The sequence below is a fragment of the Hippocampus bargibanti genome, linkage group LG11 (assembly GCF_051943395.1).
Source record: "Hippocampus bargibanti isolate YZ-2025 linkage group LG11, ASM5194339v1, whole genome shotgun sequence".
NCBI classification, from domain to species: domain Eukaryota; kingdom Metazoa; phylum Chordata; class Actinopteri; order Syngnathiformes; family Syngnathidae; genus Hippocampus; species Hippocampus bargibanti.
In genome coordinates this window covers 328684-345000 of record NC_142744.1, presented here as the reverse complement: position 1 = coordinate 345000, position 16317 = coordinate 328684, and the positions used below count along the sequence as shown (strand labels likewise).

At 51.9% G+C, this 16317-nt stretch overlaps 1 protein-coding gene across 1 annotated transcript; it reads left to right on the top strand.

Annotated features, from left to right (window-relative positions):
* Positions 1 to 2698: 2698 nt before the first annotated feature.
* Positions 2699 to 16199, top strand: LOC148890973 (sickle tail protein homolog). The gene is made up of 16 exons (XM_089008487.1): positions 2699 to 3291; positions 5826 to 6022; positions 8062 to 8224; positions 8300 to 8510; positions 8625 to 8718; positions 9362 to 9611; positions 10283 to 10439; positions 10522 to 10746; positions 10835 to 10942; positions 11217 to 11237; positions 11823 to 11979; positions 12043 to 12203; positions 12837 to 12979; positions 13476 to 13623; positions 13697 to 14303; positions 14516 to 16199. Exons 1-15 carry the CDS (start codon positions 3072 to 3074, stop codon positions 14256 to 14258), a joined length of 2817 nt encoding a protein of 938 aa, XP_088864613.1. The 5' UTR covers positions 2699 to 3071; the 3' UTR covers positions 14259 to 14303; positions 14516 to 16199.
* Positions 16200 to 16317: the final 118 nt, after the last annotated feature.

Here is a 16317-nt window from a genome sequence, read left to right as displayed (position 1 = left end):
CAATAGGGGCTGGGAGGGGGGGGCGGCCATTTCGCTTGCGCCGACTCTCCCCTCGCGCGGGGATTACAATCAGACTCTGGCAGATTATGTCTGGACGTGGGAATGAGATTAGCGGCCATTTTACAACTCATTTTGCTGCCCGACAACAATCGGCTTTGCCGTCCAAGCGCGTCGCCGCCGGCATCGAATGCCTCGCAGATGTTTGCCAAGATCATTCCAATCCCAGCTCGTCCGTCCCTTTGGCTCAAGACGGCGCAATGGATGGACACTAATTAGGCGGCTTTGACTCCTCGCTAAACTTGAATGGGGACCTTCCATAAACCAATTAGGGGCTTTGAAATCTGTCCTCCACCCCTTATCGCCCCTAACGAGCATGGCTAGCTAGATGGCTAGCTCTCGATTTGATATCTAGTTGGCTAGCTATTAGCTATCGAGCTAGCTCGTTGGCTCTCTATCTATCTATCTATCTATCTATCTATCTATCTATCTATCTATCTATCTATCTATCTATCTATCTATCTATCTATCTATCTATCTATCTATCTATCTATCTATCTATCTATCTATCTATCTATCTATCTATCTATCTATCTATCTATCTATCTATCTATCTATCTATCTATCTATCTATCTATCCATCCATTTTTCCGGAATGATCCAAGGAGAACAAGTAATGCAATACCACCCTCTAGCGGCTGACGAGTCGATGTTCACTTCTGTGCAGCATCGCGCGAGTGAGAGAATAATAATAATAATAATAATAATAATAATAATAATAATAATAATAATAATAATAATAATAATACGGTGAGCGCTGACCAATTTCGACTTGAGCAAAAATGAGACAATTCAATGGTCCGTTTTTCAAACGACACGGAGAACTTTCACCGTCGCTGATCATAAAATGGACGTTTATGTTTTCTGATCAAGGGACACTATTGACTTTATTTACGACATGGAACGTTGATGTATACGGTGAATACCTTGTCATTATTGTTATTATATGAGGAGTGATGAGCGGCCGCATTCGTCGCATTTGAAATATGCGTGGCTGATGATTGACGAGGGCCCGACCTTCTCCATAGCATCCGCGAAGACTGCCTGATTACTTTGGGGCTTTCCGAACGCACCTGTTGGCTTTCCTCTTCGGCGGAAGGGCCACCAATGCGGTCAGGCGAGACGACGGGCACCTTCGGGGTCTTTCCCCATCCACTTGATTCTCAAGGGAGACATTTTCTTCGTTTCCTTTTTTTGACGCTTCCTTCTTGTTTCGTGGACTCGTTTAGCGACCTCGAATGAACTTGGAGTGAAAAGCAAAAGGGCCGCGCGGACTTTCTATTCGCCGTTGACGTCGCGGGCAACCGGCAAGTGACACTTGAACGTCCAAACAAGGCTTGACTGAGTACGAAGCGACACATTCTCCAATTGTGGAGTAGCTCTTGATGTGACTGACAAAATGTTTCAATAATAATTCATCACACATTTTTAAATAGCTTTCAAACGATGTATAGATTATTGTTCTACGACAAATAATAAGGAAATGATGGCATTTTTAATTTTGGAAATAGGGGAGGATTTTTCTGCCTGTAATGACACAGTTAAAACAATGAAAATCTGGGAGAGTTCTTTATTACAGTTCAAACTCACAACTTGCTTAATTTTTGGCAGATCGTAACGAGTGAGGTACCATTGGAAATCTTTTTAAATTTTAAACAAGATCAGAAAAGATTCAAAATATAAATGAGCAAATATTAACCATTGAATGCGGGCAGATTTTCGTCAGAAATCCAAAATGGCTGTCACTGAATACTAAGAAAAGAAATTGCCAGCTCTAGAAATATAGATGCTAATGCTTCTTTTTGCTTGAAACTTGGCAGTTATGGAGAAAAATATATATTCTACCACTTCCATAAATTGTAAAAATTCAACTTAGTCACCTTTATAAACTGTAGTGTTGGAAAAAGAGCGTCAACTTCAATCCATTTTTTCGCCCCCCGTTTCTGGTTGTCGTATTGGGAAATTTCAAGAACCAGCATGGAGGGAAACGTGTGAAAGACGTCATCATAAACTGCATAGCTTGGAAAATCCCACCAAAAACTGTGACGTACTTCACAAAAATGCAATGATATACCACTGCGAGTACAGAAACGAAGGCGGTGAAATGTAGCTCACTGTAGTGTACCTACTTGATATTTATCTCTCAAGACTGTGTCGAGAAGTTGAATTGTGCCAGTATGTGTCTATTTGATTGTTTCCGATTCCGCTCCTGACTTGGGAGGGCCACGTTCGTTTCAGAGCCCAGTCATGGAACAATGGACCATCTGTGGTCAAGAACAATGTCGCCAAAGCTTCGACGGATACAAAAGGGGCAAGGTTAGCCACGAAGGGGAAAGGGGGGCCGACGACGACAAGCCTTGCCAGACTTCAACGAATCAATCCCTCCGAACCTGTCAGTCCCACCGCTCAACTTGTGGAAGGGCGAGGTGGCTTTTGTCTCCCTCTAGCGGCCATTGGGCAACACGGTGACTTGCTGACTGACGTTGATGGTGACAGTAGTGACCAAATGTGCTTTTTCAAAGGATTTATGTGATGCGGTGTGGACAGAGCTTCACATTTCCCCGCCAAAAAAAATCGAGAATAGCAGTCAAGGGCGATAACTATTTGGCATGATCAACGTAGGGTGGGAGAGGGGGGGGGGGGGGACACTGAAGTCCACGAGGGAGATTAAAGAGGGAAAAGATGAAAAGCAAGAAAGATGGAAGGGAGTCGGCAAAACAGGACTGAGAAAGGAAAGAGTTTTTCCTCGGGGAGCGGAATGCGACCAAGAACCAAGCGAGCGCACGTTGGGAAGACAAACATTTGTCCGCCTGCCGGAAGACCCTCGTCGACGACGTCAGGCAAGAATCCTTTAGACCGACTGGAACGGGAAACGGACCGACGGGCCCGCGGCACAAATTGAAGAGCGGCGGGGAGGCGGGGCCAAAGAGAGAAGCGCTGGCGAGCGGAGATGCCGACGTCAAAGACGTCCGCCGCAGCAAGGAGGAAGACCTCAAAGTCCGCCAGCGGCCGCCATGTCCGGACCCCGCGTCCGTTCGGGTCCGCCCGGATCGCCGCGTCCACCCGAGCGGAAAACGGACCCGCGAGGCAACCGCTCGTGCATGCTGCGCATCGGAGAGAGGCTGATGAGAGCGGGCAGCGAGGGAAACTTGGTCCCCGGACCCTGCGGGGCGGCCCGGGCTCGCCCGCCGGCGTGGGCGCAGCAACCCGACGGTGGCGCCGACGCGGCTCAAGGTAAACGCGATGGCGCCGCAACTAGCAATCTGTAACCTTGGCTGGACGCTAGTTTAGTTAGCTTCCATTGTCTTGGCTTTCAATTTTATTTCGATTCTGAATTTAGCGTCCATTTCCATTCGGGTTGAGTGAACGCTGGCGCGTGTGACTGCCGCTGCTCACCCGCAGAAAAAATATCCTGTGACTGCAAAGTGTCCTTGAAAGGCTCGTATCAATGAAAATGTATGATGATTATGCCCTTCACATCCTGGCGAGCGGTGACAAGGTCCAGCTTTCATCCGCTTTGATGGCGCTCTCCAAAAGATGTCCTCGCCCGCCTCCTCCCAAATAATCCAGCGGCATTTCTCTTGAAACGCCGTCTTCTCAAAGCCGTTAGCGGCCGTGACTCAAACGCCCCGCGGCCCAACGTGCCACATTTGTTTGGGTGCGCAAACGGACGAGTCCGGCGGCGCTTCGTTAGGTAACGTGACTCAGTCCCGTGCTAATGCGTTGCTACGTGTGCGAGCGAGGCTGGAATGGCGGCGCGCAGGCGTCGCGCAGGCGTCCGACGAGGTCGCCGTATGGCCGACGGAGGCTTTTTCCAGAAAATGATTTGGCGTGACGTTGGTGGAGAAAAAAAGGTGGCCGCTACGCTATTTGTGTTTTTGCTCGCGCAGTCCAAACTCAGAACGCTCGGCATCATTGAACGAGCGGCGCCCCGGGAAATAGCCGCGTGGCCCCGAAAGTGCGTTTTGGAGAATCCGGAGCACGCGTTGAGCTTCGCGCCCCTTCACATCAAACTCGGGGTCCAATTGCTGCCCGCTATTTTTAGCCATGCGCACGCCGTGGCTATTTTCTGCCACATTTCAGGAAACCATTGGATTGGATTTACCTTTACTTGTCTCGCAGTGGAGAAATTAACATTTCACAGCAGCAAAGTTATGAAAGGGAGAGGAAAGGAAAGAAAGAAGTAGAAAAACAATGTCCACGACAACCATGTCACCTCTTATGCTAGCTAACGTGACGAGAGCCAGAAATTCAACGGCTTTGCCATCCTGTCATTTGGGTTTCCATCAATCCGGACTCACAATGTCAACCGGTGGGGGGAGGGGGGGATACTATATATATATACAGTGTCCGGAGACGTTGGTTGTCCTTTAAGACAAGACAGTTTGGCAAGACAAGACGGTTGTCCTTTAGGACAACCAACGTCTCCGGACAAGTTGTGTCCATAATTTGTCAAATGGCTTCAGATGACTTCTACTGAGTTTCCACCGCATATTAAAGCTATATTTTACCTTTTAAGACTCGCGCTGAATATTCCGGAAGTCTTGTTTTTGAGTTGGTGACGAGTCCGGACGTGACGTCACTAAAGGACCGCCCCTGTCCTGTGTGTGCCAAGTGCTGCCATCTAGAGGCGCAATTATACTGAGTGAACCTCTTCCCCACCCATCGTCATCTATTTTGTTTTTCTACTTTGATTCCTTTCATCACTTTGCTGCTGGGAAATGTAAATTTCTCCACTGTGAGACTAATAAAGGCAAATCCAATCCCACAATTTTCTGAAATGGCGACAATCAACTAAAGGACGAAAGTTGACTGTCAATGTGAAGCCACCAAATGCTAGCGACCTAGCAGGTTTGGACCCCCCCCCCGGTCTAAAAGTCGCAGTCCAACCAGGAATCCGAGCGAGCCTTTTTGGTTTTGGTACCGCGGCCGTGTCAGCAATTTTTGGAACAGGCTAATGAATGGGGCGCCGTCCAAAAAAAGCTCCAGTCTCCCCCCCCCCCCCCCCCCCCCCCCCCCCAGGCCGGCGCTGAACTAGATCAATCAAATCCACTTTGTCAAGGATCGGGAGAGAGCGAGTAAGAGGAGACACGGAAAGGGGCGGACAGAAAGACGGACGCGCGAGTTGGTGATGGTCGCCTCCCATTTCCATCTTTGCGCGCCATTCCAGTGAGGGAGACGTTCCCTTTGGTATCGGATTGAGAGTACGCGTGTTAGCATGCGTGTTAGCTTCTTTCAAGTGAGTGAAAGAGACGGCGAGATGGGGGGAGGGGCTACAATGTCCCATGACTTACGATGACGTCTCAAGCGCTGAGACTTTGTGGCTGAAGCGAGGACATAACGAGCTCAAGTCACGAGATCTCGCCGGATGACCTTTTGCGGCAAACGAGCCGACGTGACAAGGCGGCCATGAGAAGTTTTGGGGGGCGGGGGGCGTTCCAACACTGCTGGCCCCGAACTTCCTTTCCAAATGTCACTGCGGCCCACGAGGCGCTTCTGGACGGCTCGCATGAGATGCGCTCACATTTTGTTCGGAGACATCACTTCATGCTTGATGATGGACATTTTTATTGGGGGAGGGGGGGCCTTGCCATTAACATCTTGTCACGCGGCGCATTTAGCCAAATCAATTGGAGAAAAAGAAGCCGTCTCAATGTCCGGCGTGATAGTGGACCTCCCCCCTTTGCTCCAATTGATGTCTATCATGCCACATTTGTCTGTTTTGTCATTGCCCCCCCCCCCCCTCCCCATACCGGGGCACGCGCCAGCCGTGGCCCCCCCCTCCACTTCCAGCGAGCATCACCTCTACGATGGAACGGCGCCCGCTGCAGGCGGGGGGGACGGCGACCCCCCGCGGGGCCTTCAGGCGGAGAGGAAGAAGGAAGCCTTCCTGGATCACCTGAGGCGCAAGTACCCCCACCACGCCGCCATCCTCCCGGGACGGCAGCAAGCCCCCAAAGACCCGGTAGGCTCCCACGCAACCGATTGGTCGCCGCCCAACGTCTTTGTTTACGACAAGTCTGGCAACTCCTGTCAGCACACACACACCCCCCCGACCCATAGAACAAGTAGTGCCTGCTGGGATGGATCCAAACATCTTCAGATAACTTTGCAAGGTGCCATTTTGTTTGTAGATTTGGCCAAATGTGGCATTTTGGGGATCTGTCGCGATTTCCCCCCCAAGGTGGCGTCGCGCTGCCTTTTTGCTCCCTGCAGGCTGGCCGGAGACCGGCCCGAGCTGGTTTGAGTGGACAAAAACACCGTGAAAGGTTCGCTGCGCAGCTCGCGTGCCGCCCCCGGGAAATGAGTCATCTCAGCTATTAGCTATCGAGCTCTCTGGCTTGCTACCTAGCCGGCTACCTAGTTAGCTATCTATTTGCTGTCTATGAACTATCTGGCTTGCTATCTATTAGCTATCTAGCTGGCTACCTAGATGGCTACCCAGATAGCTAGCTATTTGCTATCTATTTGTTATCCATTAGTTATCTGTCTGGGTAGCTGGCTATGTAGCTAGCTATCTATTGGCTAGCAATTAGCTATCTAGTTAGAGTGAAGGCCTGCGCGTGTGGCTGCCGCTGCTCACCCACAGAAAAACTCATGTTGTGACTGTAAAGTGACCTTGAGAGTTTTGAAAGGTGCTTAGAAATGAAATGTATGATTATGATTATTATTTTTGTAGTAGCTGTATGTGTTTGAAAGGAATTAATTAGGACGTGATCAACATCCATCTTCTGGTTGGCTGTTGAGCTGGTATTTGCGCGGCGTTTGAATGAGCCGTCCGTTAGCGTTTGCGCCTGCTAGCACCCGAAGTTTTCCTTGCGACCGGTTCCTCTCGTCACACCGCAGGCAGGCGGGCCGCTGGTCCAACTGGTCCAGCCGGTGTTATTGAGCGAGCTGGAGTTTTGTTGTCGCGCACAAGCGGCGGCCATTGTCACGCCGTCAAATGCCGCCGCCGCCGCCGTGTTTTCTATAGTGAGCCAATCCGTTTTGCCGACTGGCGCCGGCGTTCGCCAACAGTGACGTCGCCCGGTTCACTTGGTGAGTCAGCGCTTTTTGTGTGTGTGTGTGTGCTTTGCCGTCTTCCATTGAGTGTGACCACTTCTTCCGGGACATTCTGCCTGTCATGATCTGGTTGACGACCAACGGGGGGCGCTGTCGCTCCCGCCTACACCGCATAGGTGCTGGTCGTCCCGATCAGATTGGCGACCAGCGGGTAGCGACGTCAGCCCTGCCTGCAGGCTCGCAGGTGTTGGTCGTTTAATCATTGACATTTAAAAGAACACCCGGCACGACCATCCGGTGCCGATTCATTGTTTGTTTGCTGCTTGGTTGCAGCATGCATTGTGTACGTGTTTGTTTAACCTTGGCGGGCTTTTACGTTTGTCTTCTTTTGCTACTTTGTATTTTTTCCATTCAGATCATTTTGATGTTTTACATTTTGTTCCTGCTGACTTTATTTTAATACAATTTGTCAAACAACCTCCTGCTCCCTCCTGCCTGCTTTTTGGGATCCGCACCCGCCATCACCACCTCGCAAAACTGTGACACTGCCATATTGGCCCACATTCCCAGAAATGTTTTTTTCACCAGTCTATAATTACAATGTGAAAAAAATGTATTCGGTGTCATCGCCTATAGCAGCAGCTGTTTGCTCAGCGTGGCTACATGCTAATATTGGTTAGCACAGTTATGGATTTATGGCTTCCTGTCCCTAGGATACCAAACGTGAACAGTAGATACTGGCCAGCTAGCTAGCTAGCTATTAGCTATATAGCGATCTGGCTGGCTAGCTATCTAGCTAGCTAGTTATTAGCAATCTGTTGGCTACCTGAGTTACTTCTGGCTTGAGTGAACGCTGGCGCGTGTGGCTGTCGCTGCTCACCTCCGGAAAAACCTATCCTGTGACTATAAAGCGACCTCGAGAGTTTTGAAAGGTGCTTAGAAATGAAACGTAACGTTCAAGAGAGATTTGTGGCGGCCGCTCGGCCGGTGTGTCCCAAGCAGTGGAGGAGCCCCCCACCCCCCGACGGCCAAGGTGCGGTGGCGCCAAGCAAAATGTCTGACGGCGAGTCGCTGTCGCCGCCGCCGCCTCCTTTCGCCAGAGGTTGCAAAGCCCGTTCCAGCCTTCCCATTGGACGCTCCGCCGGTCAGACGGGAGAATCCGGCGGTGAGCCGAGACGCCCATCCAAAAATGGCTTTTTTTGTTTCCACCGTAACGCTCATTGCGCTTCTCGTGGTCCAGGTGTGCTCTACCTTCAGTATGGAGACCAAACCAAGCAGATGGAAATGCCGGCGGAGATCAGCGGCCAGGAGAGCCTGCGGGAGAGCCTGCAGGCTCTCTTTGTGGCCGCTTTTCCACAGCAGCTCTCCCTCAAGCAGCTTCGCTCTCCCAACATGGACATTTACATCAAAGACACACGCCGCGACCTTTACTTTGACCTTGAGGACATCAGGTGGGGCGAGGGGGAGGGGCGCGATAACAACCGCTTTAGAAATCTGCACGGCCATCTTCCATCGGCAGGAGATTTTGGAGAACAAAACGCACGTCGCGTCTTGTGTGCTTTCAGAAATATTCCACCCCAGTCGTGTCTGAAGGTTTACCGTCAAGATCCCCGGCACGTCTTCAAGCAGCCCACTGGGGACACCGACGCCGAAGGACGGGTGAGGCAAATCTTCGCAGCCGCAACCATTGTGATTTCCCGCCTTTTCAGTTCATCTTGGAATGACAAAGCGACTAGCGAGTGCCAAAGCTCGCCAGGCAGCCGCATGCACTCGTTGTCACAAAGTACAAAGATGTGCTAAAACAAAAAAAAGATACTTTTGGCTGGCTAGCTATTAGCTGGCTGTTTGCTGTCTAGCTGTGCGCCATCTGGCTATCTATTAGCTATTTATTAGCTTTGCATTAGCTGTCTGGCTGTTAGCCCGCTAGCGGTTGCGTATCTGGCTACCTGTTAGCTATTTATTAGCTTTCCATTAGCTAGCTGTTAGCCGTCTAGTTGGCTGGCTGTTGGCTATCTGGCTATCTATTCACTATTTATTTGCTATCCATTAGCTAGCTGGCTAGCTTTCTATCTATTTGAGTTACTTAAAAGTTGAGTGAATGCTGGCGCGTGTGGCTGCCGCTGCTCACCCACAGAAAAACTTTATCCTGTGACCTTGAGAGTTTTGAAAGGCTCTTAAAAATGAAATGGATGATTCTGATTACCAAAGGAAATGGACCGGCTCAATGGACAAGTTGCGCCGCCGTGTCGGAACCGACGGCCATCAACAAGATGACGTCAACCGCCGTGATTTGTTTTGTCAGATCTCCAAACAAGTCCTCTACGGGAGCCGCAGTCCAGTCCGCCGCGGCGCCCTCCGCGACTCGCGAGGCCCCGCGTCGCCGCCCGCCGTGCGCTCCGTGCCCTCCTCGCCGTCCAGGGTGGCCTTCAACGGGCGGCGCGCGCCGTCCCGGGGGGACGCCGAGCCTCCCCGAGACCGGCTGGCGTGCGCCGGACGTTCCGGCAGTTGGCGCTCCAGCGGCGCCATACTTGAGAGGAGAGATGTCAAGCCCGGTACGAGTCTCTTTCACACTCGCCGAATCCTTCCCCGTCGCCCGTCCTGTCAAAGTCTCGTGATTGGTGGCAAGAGAGCACGCGGATGTCGACAAAAGGCCGTTTTGCTTTGAGGAGACGATCGTCTGAAACTCCGGAGAAAAATGGGCTGCCCCATTTTTCACAACTTGAAACACACATTTGTGTGAATCACGGATGTCGCTCGCACAAATGCTCCCTCGCTCTGTTGACGCTAAATCTCCCTTGCTGATGATTTTGCTCCAGTTGTCGTTTCTCCATACAGCAGGGGTCTCGCACTCCGCTCCGACATCCATGTTTTCCAAGTCTCCCTGTTGCAACACACTTGAGGCTGTGTTGCAACAAGGACGCTTGGAAAACACGGAGGACGGCGGCCCTCGAGGACCGGAGTTTGACACCCCTGCCGTACACTCTTTGGCATGTTGCACAATGCAATGTTTGCTAGCGTTGTCTGCTACAAGCGACGTGAAGCGCCTTTCAAAACTCTCAAGGACACTTTACAGTCACGGGATAATGTACGTTTACGTTTTGTAGCGTCATCCATTTCGTGTCGCAGTGACAGCCCAGCGCCTCGCGCTGAATTGAGGGGGAGGGCGAGGATTGACCCCCGAGTGACCCCACGCGATGACATTTTCTGCGTTGGTGCGCCTTAGATGAAGACGACGGCGGCTGCGAGAGCGCCTCGGCCGCCTCCCGCCGCAGCGGCTCTGTGCCGCGCGCCGCCGAGACCGGGGGGGACGGCGGAGCGGGCGGGATTCCCGCCAGCTTGCCGCGCTACCGCGCCTCCATCGAGCCGCTGGCGGGCTACGGGTATGCAGGTCCAGCGCGAAGGTGCCTTTTCCTTGTTTCCTTTTCCTCAATGAATCCCCCCCCGCGCCCTCGCCTCGCACAGCTTACGCGAAGTTGGAAGAAACGAGGGACAGATCATCGGCGGCGCGGGCCCGATCTCGGCCGAGTCCAGCTCCCCGATCGGTCGATCCCCGCGGCGGGAAAGTAGCGCAGGCGGCGTGGACACGGTCCGCGGAAGCGCCTCGTCGTCTTCCGCCTCGTCCGTCTTTTTGGACGGACACCCGCAAAGGCCCGTCGCCGCTCCGTGGGCGGCCTTCCGTGCTCAGAGGTGAAGGCCCGTCAGGAGCCACGTGGATCCTTCAAGACGCCGTCCGTCCGAGCGCCTCGTTCAAAAAAGGCTCAATGGTGCTTTTCAGTGAGCGGATGAAAGTCATGGAGGAGCAGATCGCCAGTCTGGCAGAGCTGGTCCATCACGCCTTGGCGCTGTCCGCCGCAAATACTCCAAGAGACCAAGCGCTCGTCAGGTGTGGACCTTGGCTGGCTCCCCGTTTCAAACAACAAAAAAGCGATTCCCGAACCTTCGTTCCACTTTGGCTCACTTTCTGACCTTGGCTTGCTCTTTGTGTCTTTGCAGCGGCCAAAGTCTCCACCGTGGTGAGTTTTTCATCTTCAAGATGGCGCGCAATCCCTCGCCCGCGCTTTGTTTGGGTGGACGTTTATCACAAAACATCATCATCATCATCATACATTTCATTTCTAAGCGCCTTTCAAAAGGTCACTTTTCAGTCACGCGGTAAGTTTTTCTGTGGGTGAGCAGCGGCAGCCACACGCGCCAGCGTTCACGTAACGCAAAAGTAACCCAAATAGATAGAAAGCAAGCTAGCTAGCTAACAAAGAGCTAATAGATGGCTATCTAGATAGATATATAGCTATTCAGCAAATAGATAGTCAGCCAAATAGCTAGCTAGATAACTATTAAGCTAACAGATAGCCAGCTAGATAGCTCATAGATTGCCAGCCAGATAGCTAGCTAGCCAGCCAGCAAGATAGCAAATAGATTGTAAATAGATAGCAAATAGCTAGCTAGCCAGCCAGCTTCTTAGCAAATAGATAGCTAGCCAGTAAGATAGATAATATATAGCAAATAGCTAACCAAATAGATAGCTGGCCAGCCAGCTAGTTAGCTAATAGATAGCCAGCCAGCAAGATAGCTAATATATAGCAAATAGTTAGATAACCTCGGTAGCTAGCCAGTCAGCTACTTCGCTAAATGGTAGCAAATAGATTGCAAATAGACAGGTAAAACGCATCGGTGCTCATTCCATCAGCGATAGTTTTCCCATCTTCACCTTTCGACGTCCGCCGTCGTGCCCCTCGCTCGCGTTGTAGCGAAGGCCCTTGAAGGCCTTGTCGTCGTCGTCTGCCAGGTACCGCGGAGGAGGCGACGGGGGCCGCCTCCGGAACCACAGCCGCCAAAAGTGGCCTGCGCTGCCGCTTGGTCCACGTGAAGAGCAGCGTGTCTGAACTGCGACTGCAATTAAATCAACTCCGACACTTACAGGTGACGGGCGGGGAGGTCAGGGGTCGCGGACCTCGGCGTTAACCCGTCAGTGTCGCACGGCAGGTGGCCCACCAGCAAAGCGTCAAGTCCATGTTGCGCGCCGCTGGCCGGGAGCTGCTGCCGCCGCCGGGCTCCGAGGGGGGCCCTTGCGGACCGAGGGCCCACATAGACCAGGAGAGGACGGACTACCTGGACGCCCAAGAGGAAATCCTCAGACAGCTCAGGTCACCTCTCTTTCAGCACAACAATCGTCCGTTTCATTTCAGAGCGACTTTCAAAACTCTCAAGGTCACTTTACAGTCACAGGATAGATAGCTACCTCGGTAGCCAGGTACCGAGTGACATAGCAAATAGATAGCTAGCTAGGTCGTCGGCTAGCCAGTTAGATGGGTGGGTGGCTAGCTAGCTATTTAGCTGGTTATCTATTAGCTATATCGCTGTCTGGGTGGCTAGCTAGCTATTTAGCTGGTTATCTATTAGCTATATAGCTGTCTGGGTGGCTAGCTAGCTATTTAGCTGGTTATCTATTAGCTATATAGCTGTCTGGGTGGCTTGCTAACTAGCTAGCAAGCAAGCTATTAGCTATCTATTTGATATCTGTCTTTCAGCTAACCACTTTTCTATCTATTTGAGTTGCTTCCGGGTTGAGAGAACGCTGGTGCATGTGGCTGCCGCTGCTCACCCACAGAAAAATTCATCCTGTGACTGTAAAGTGACCTTGAGAGTTTTGAAAGGCGCTTAGAAATCAAATGTATGATTATTAACATATCCAAAAAGACAAATGCTGCCCCCTTGTGGAAGGGAAAACACATTGCCAGAGGGTTGTAACACGACTCTTGTTTGCGTCCCGATCTCAGTGAACTGGAGGCCTACGTGAGGCGCTTGCAAGCCCCTCCCCCCGCCGCATCGCCGCCCGCCCGCCTGCCAATCACGCTGAGTGACGTGGAAGAGGGGGCGGTCCACTTGCGCAGAGTTGGGGAGACTCTGGCCGTCCTGAAAGGTCAGCCCGAGGGTCATTCATTCGTTTGCTGGAAAAGGCGGTGGGCAGGGTGCGGAGGGTCCAGTCGGGTTTTTCGTGCCCTAGATAACAAATAATGTGACAAAAGACAAAGAGAGTCAGTCATTCACTCTTAACTCATTAGCTCGCTAGCTTTCTATCTGAGTTACTTGTGGCTTGAGTGAAGGCCTAGCTGGCTATCTATTAGCTCGCTAGCCTTCTATCCGAGTATTCGCTGTCTATTAGCTAGCTAGCTTTTTATCTGAGTGAAGGCCTAGCTAGATATCTATTAGCTAGCTAGCTTTCTATCTGAGTTGCTTCCCGGTTGAGCGAACGCTGACGCGTGTGGCTGCCGCTGCTCACCGGCAAAAAAATCCTGATCCTGCGACTGCAAGTAAAGCGTCCTTGAGAGTTTAGAAAGGCGCTTTGAAATGAAGCTTCGGTTGGTTGTCCTGACGACGATCCGATCCGGCGAGGGCGTGCGTCTCTCTCCCGACAGGCGACTTTCCGGCCCTGCGGGCGAAGATGCGTTGGCTGCTGCGGCCGGAGATGGACGCCGTTCGCTTCCTGAAGGAAGAACCGCATCAAATGGACGCCATGTTGAAAAGAGTCCAAGTCCTGACGGAAGCGCTGGGCTCCCTGCGCAGGTACGCCGCCTCCAGAACCACGCCGGCGCTCCAACGTGGCGGCGAGACGTCACGCGGCGCCGCTTCCCGACAGACGTGTCTCCGAATCGGCTCGGGAAGCCCCCAAAGTCTCTGAAGCGGAAGGGGCTCCCGGATCCTCGGCCGCGGCGAGACCCCAGCCGCCCAAGCGTCCGCACGTGGAAAAACCGCCGCGCGCCGGCGCGGAGAAGAAAGCCGGTCCCGAGCGGGACGGCCGGTCCGCTCTTCCCAGCGGGTGGCGCCCGTCGTCAACGCCGTCAACGCCGCCCGCCGAGACTGGGAAGACGCTCTCGCACGGCCGTCGGGAAGCCGCCGCGCCACAGGTGGGTGGACAAACTCGCGCCGTCTTTTCTTTCTCCCTCCCTTCCACAATGTCGAGAGAGCGTGCACGCGTCGTCACCGCCATCGGCCAATTGCTGCGTCGACTCCCACGACGGCGCAAAGGCCCTTCTGACCCGCTCAAGACAAGCGAACGCGTCGCGTTGTGTCACGGTCGTCAGGGCGAGAGAGGAGCGTGCGCCGTTCCTCAAGCCAATCCGGCCGGACGAGCGCCGGAGGTCGAGGCCGAAGGCAAGTCTGCGGCGGCCGCCGCCTGCCGGGACGCCGACGCCGACTAAGACGACGCAGACGCCGACTAAGACGCCCTGGAGAAAGAAGCGGCGGTATGTTCATTGGGCTGAGTCGGAGAAAGTCGCTCCCGGTTGGCGTCCTGTCTGGCGTCGCCGTTTCAACCCCGTCCGACGCAGTAGTTAACATCGTGCACCTGTCTATCTCGTTAGCAAACAAATTGTTTAGCTATGTAGTTAGCAAAACAAAAGTTGTTTAGCTACCGCTCAATCTACAATAATAATAAGCGGCATCCAAAACTCTCCAGGACACTTGACTGTCTTCATTGGACGTCATTGATTGAATGACAGGAGGCTGCGGACCCCCGGCCACATTTGCCACCTCCCCCCCTCCGTCTCCCCCCCCGTGCGGGTGAGAGAGGAAATGGTGGATTCCTTCCACCCGACGCTCCTGGCCTCCATCTTTCATGACTCCGAGGACTGGCCGGCTGCGATAAGGCCCAACTTTTAAAGACGTACGGCGACGGAAGCCACGTCAAACTTCCTGCGCGCGTAAGTGGCTTTGCGCTTATCTGCGCGCGGCATCGCTGCAGCCTTCACGTCCAAAGGGAAGTCGGCCATCGCTTCAAAGAAGAGAGGCGCAAAACGGACCAACTGCACGGTAGCTGCATGACTTGAGTGTTGGCCACAATTTACATCATCATAATAGCGATCATAATCATAATCATCATAATATCGCTTAATAATAAAATCGTCATATCACACCACACTTGCAGCTGTGGAGAAGTAGCACTACTGAAGGCCTAGAATGTTTTTGTTTTAAATATGGCATATGATAGCGCCGCCCAGTTCCGCAGCATCAGTCTCAAATGTGTTTGCGTCCATAATCTGGCGGGTGAGCGGCCCATTGTTTTCCGTCCCGCCTACATCCGGCGGGACGGACGTTTAGCTCCATTAACCCCCCCTTCATGTTTATCTCCACATGTGGCCCAGAATAACCTGTCACTCTGCAGCTACTGTTCACCCGTTTCCTCCAATAGCGTGAGTCTCCGACATCCGAGGGGCGGGGCCTCCATTAAAACAGGATAGAAGGAGCAAAACAAGATGTGACTGCGAAGTGGGTTTCACAAAAGGACAGGAAATTTAAGAGACATGGAGCCATAGAAGAAAGGGAGGGGGGGGGGGTAAAAGTCCATTTAGCAAAATTGTTTGAAGAGAGCAGAACAAAACCAGCAAAAAAAAAATACAAGGGAGGAAGGAAAGTCCACACGTGAAGGTGGGGGGGGGGGGGATGAAAACATCCCCAAATAATTTTGGTGTGTTTTTTTCTGATGAAAGAAGAGTCTAAGGTTTCTTACTCTGCATTGAGTGTGGATGTCGTCCTTAAAAGTCAATCTTCTGTGGATCCTGGAATTCAAGTGACAATGACAAAAACCCTGGCACTGGAGTGGACGCATTTTTGCACATTGTCTGGCACTGAATGAGTTTGGCATGTCATGTTTGATTCAAGGTTTTGTTTGCTACTCTGGACCTTTTTTTCTGATGACTTGTTTGAGATTTTTTTCCCCGTGGACTTTATTTAATAAATTTTATCATAATAATAAGAAGAATCCATTTGATTTCAAAACTTTCAAGGTCACTTTACAATCACAGGATCAGTTTTTCTGTGCGTGAGCAGCGGCAGCCACACGCACCGGCATTCACTCCACCCGGAATAACTTAAATGCATAAAAAGCTAGCTAGATAGCTAATAGATAGGCAACAGATAGCTCACTAGCTAATAGATAGCTAATAGACAGGCAGCTAACCAGCTAGCCAATAGATAGCCAGCTAGCTGGATAGAGAGCTAAGAGATAGCCAAGTACATAGTGCCCCGAATCTCCATCAGTATTCTCAGCAAAACATGCTATGTTAAAATGCTACATGTGGCTAATTTCTTCTTTGCTAATAATAAAATTAAATGTCCACAAAAGCGATGCGAAGCCATTAAAAAGCAACATTTGATGACACGCGAACTTTGTTGCTTTATGTTGATGCAACCAATGAGGTTGAAGATGCTGGGGCAGGGGGCGGGGAAACTGAGTGGGAGGGGCGTTTTTTACTTTATTTT

Excerpts from the sequence above, each read along its gene's own strand:
- LOC148890973 (XM_089008487.1), top strand. The coding sequence starts at position 3,072 with ATGTCCGGACCCCGCGTCCGTTCGGGTCCGCCCGGATCGCCGCGTCCA. Across the intron at positions 10,943-11,216 it reads AGAGACCAAGCGCTCGTCAG|TTTTTCTGTGGGTGAGCAGC; the intron begins GTGTGGACCTTG and ends TCACGCGGTAAG. Across the intron at positions 13,624-13,696 it reads GCGCTGGGCTCCCTGCGCAG|ACGTGTCTCCGAATCGGCTC; the intron begins GTACGCCGCCTC and ends GCTTCCCGACAG.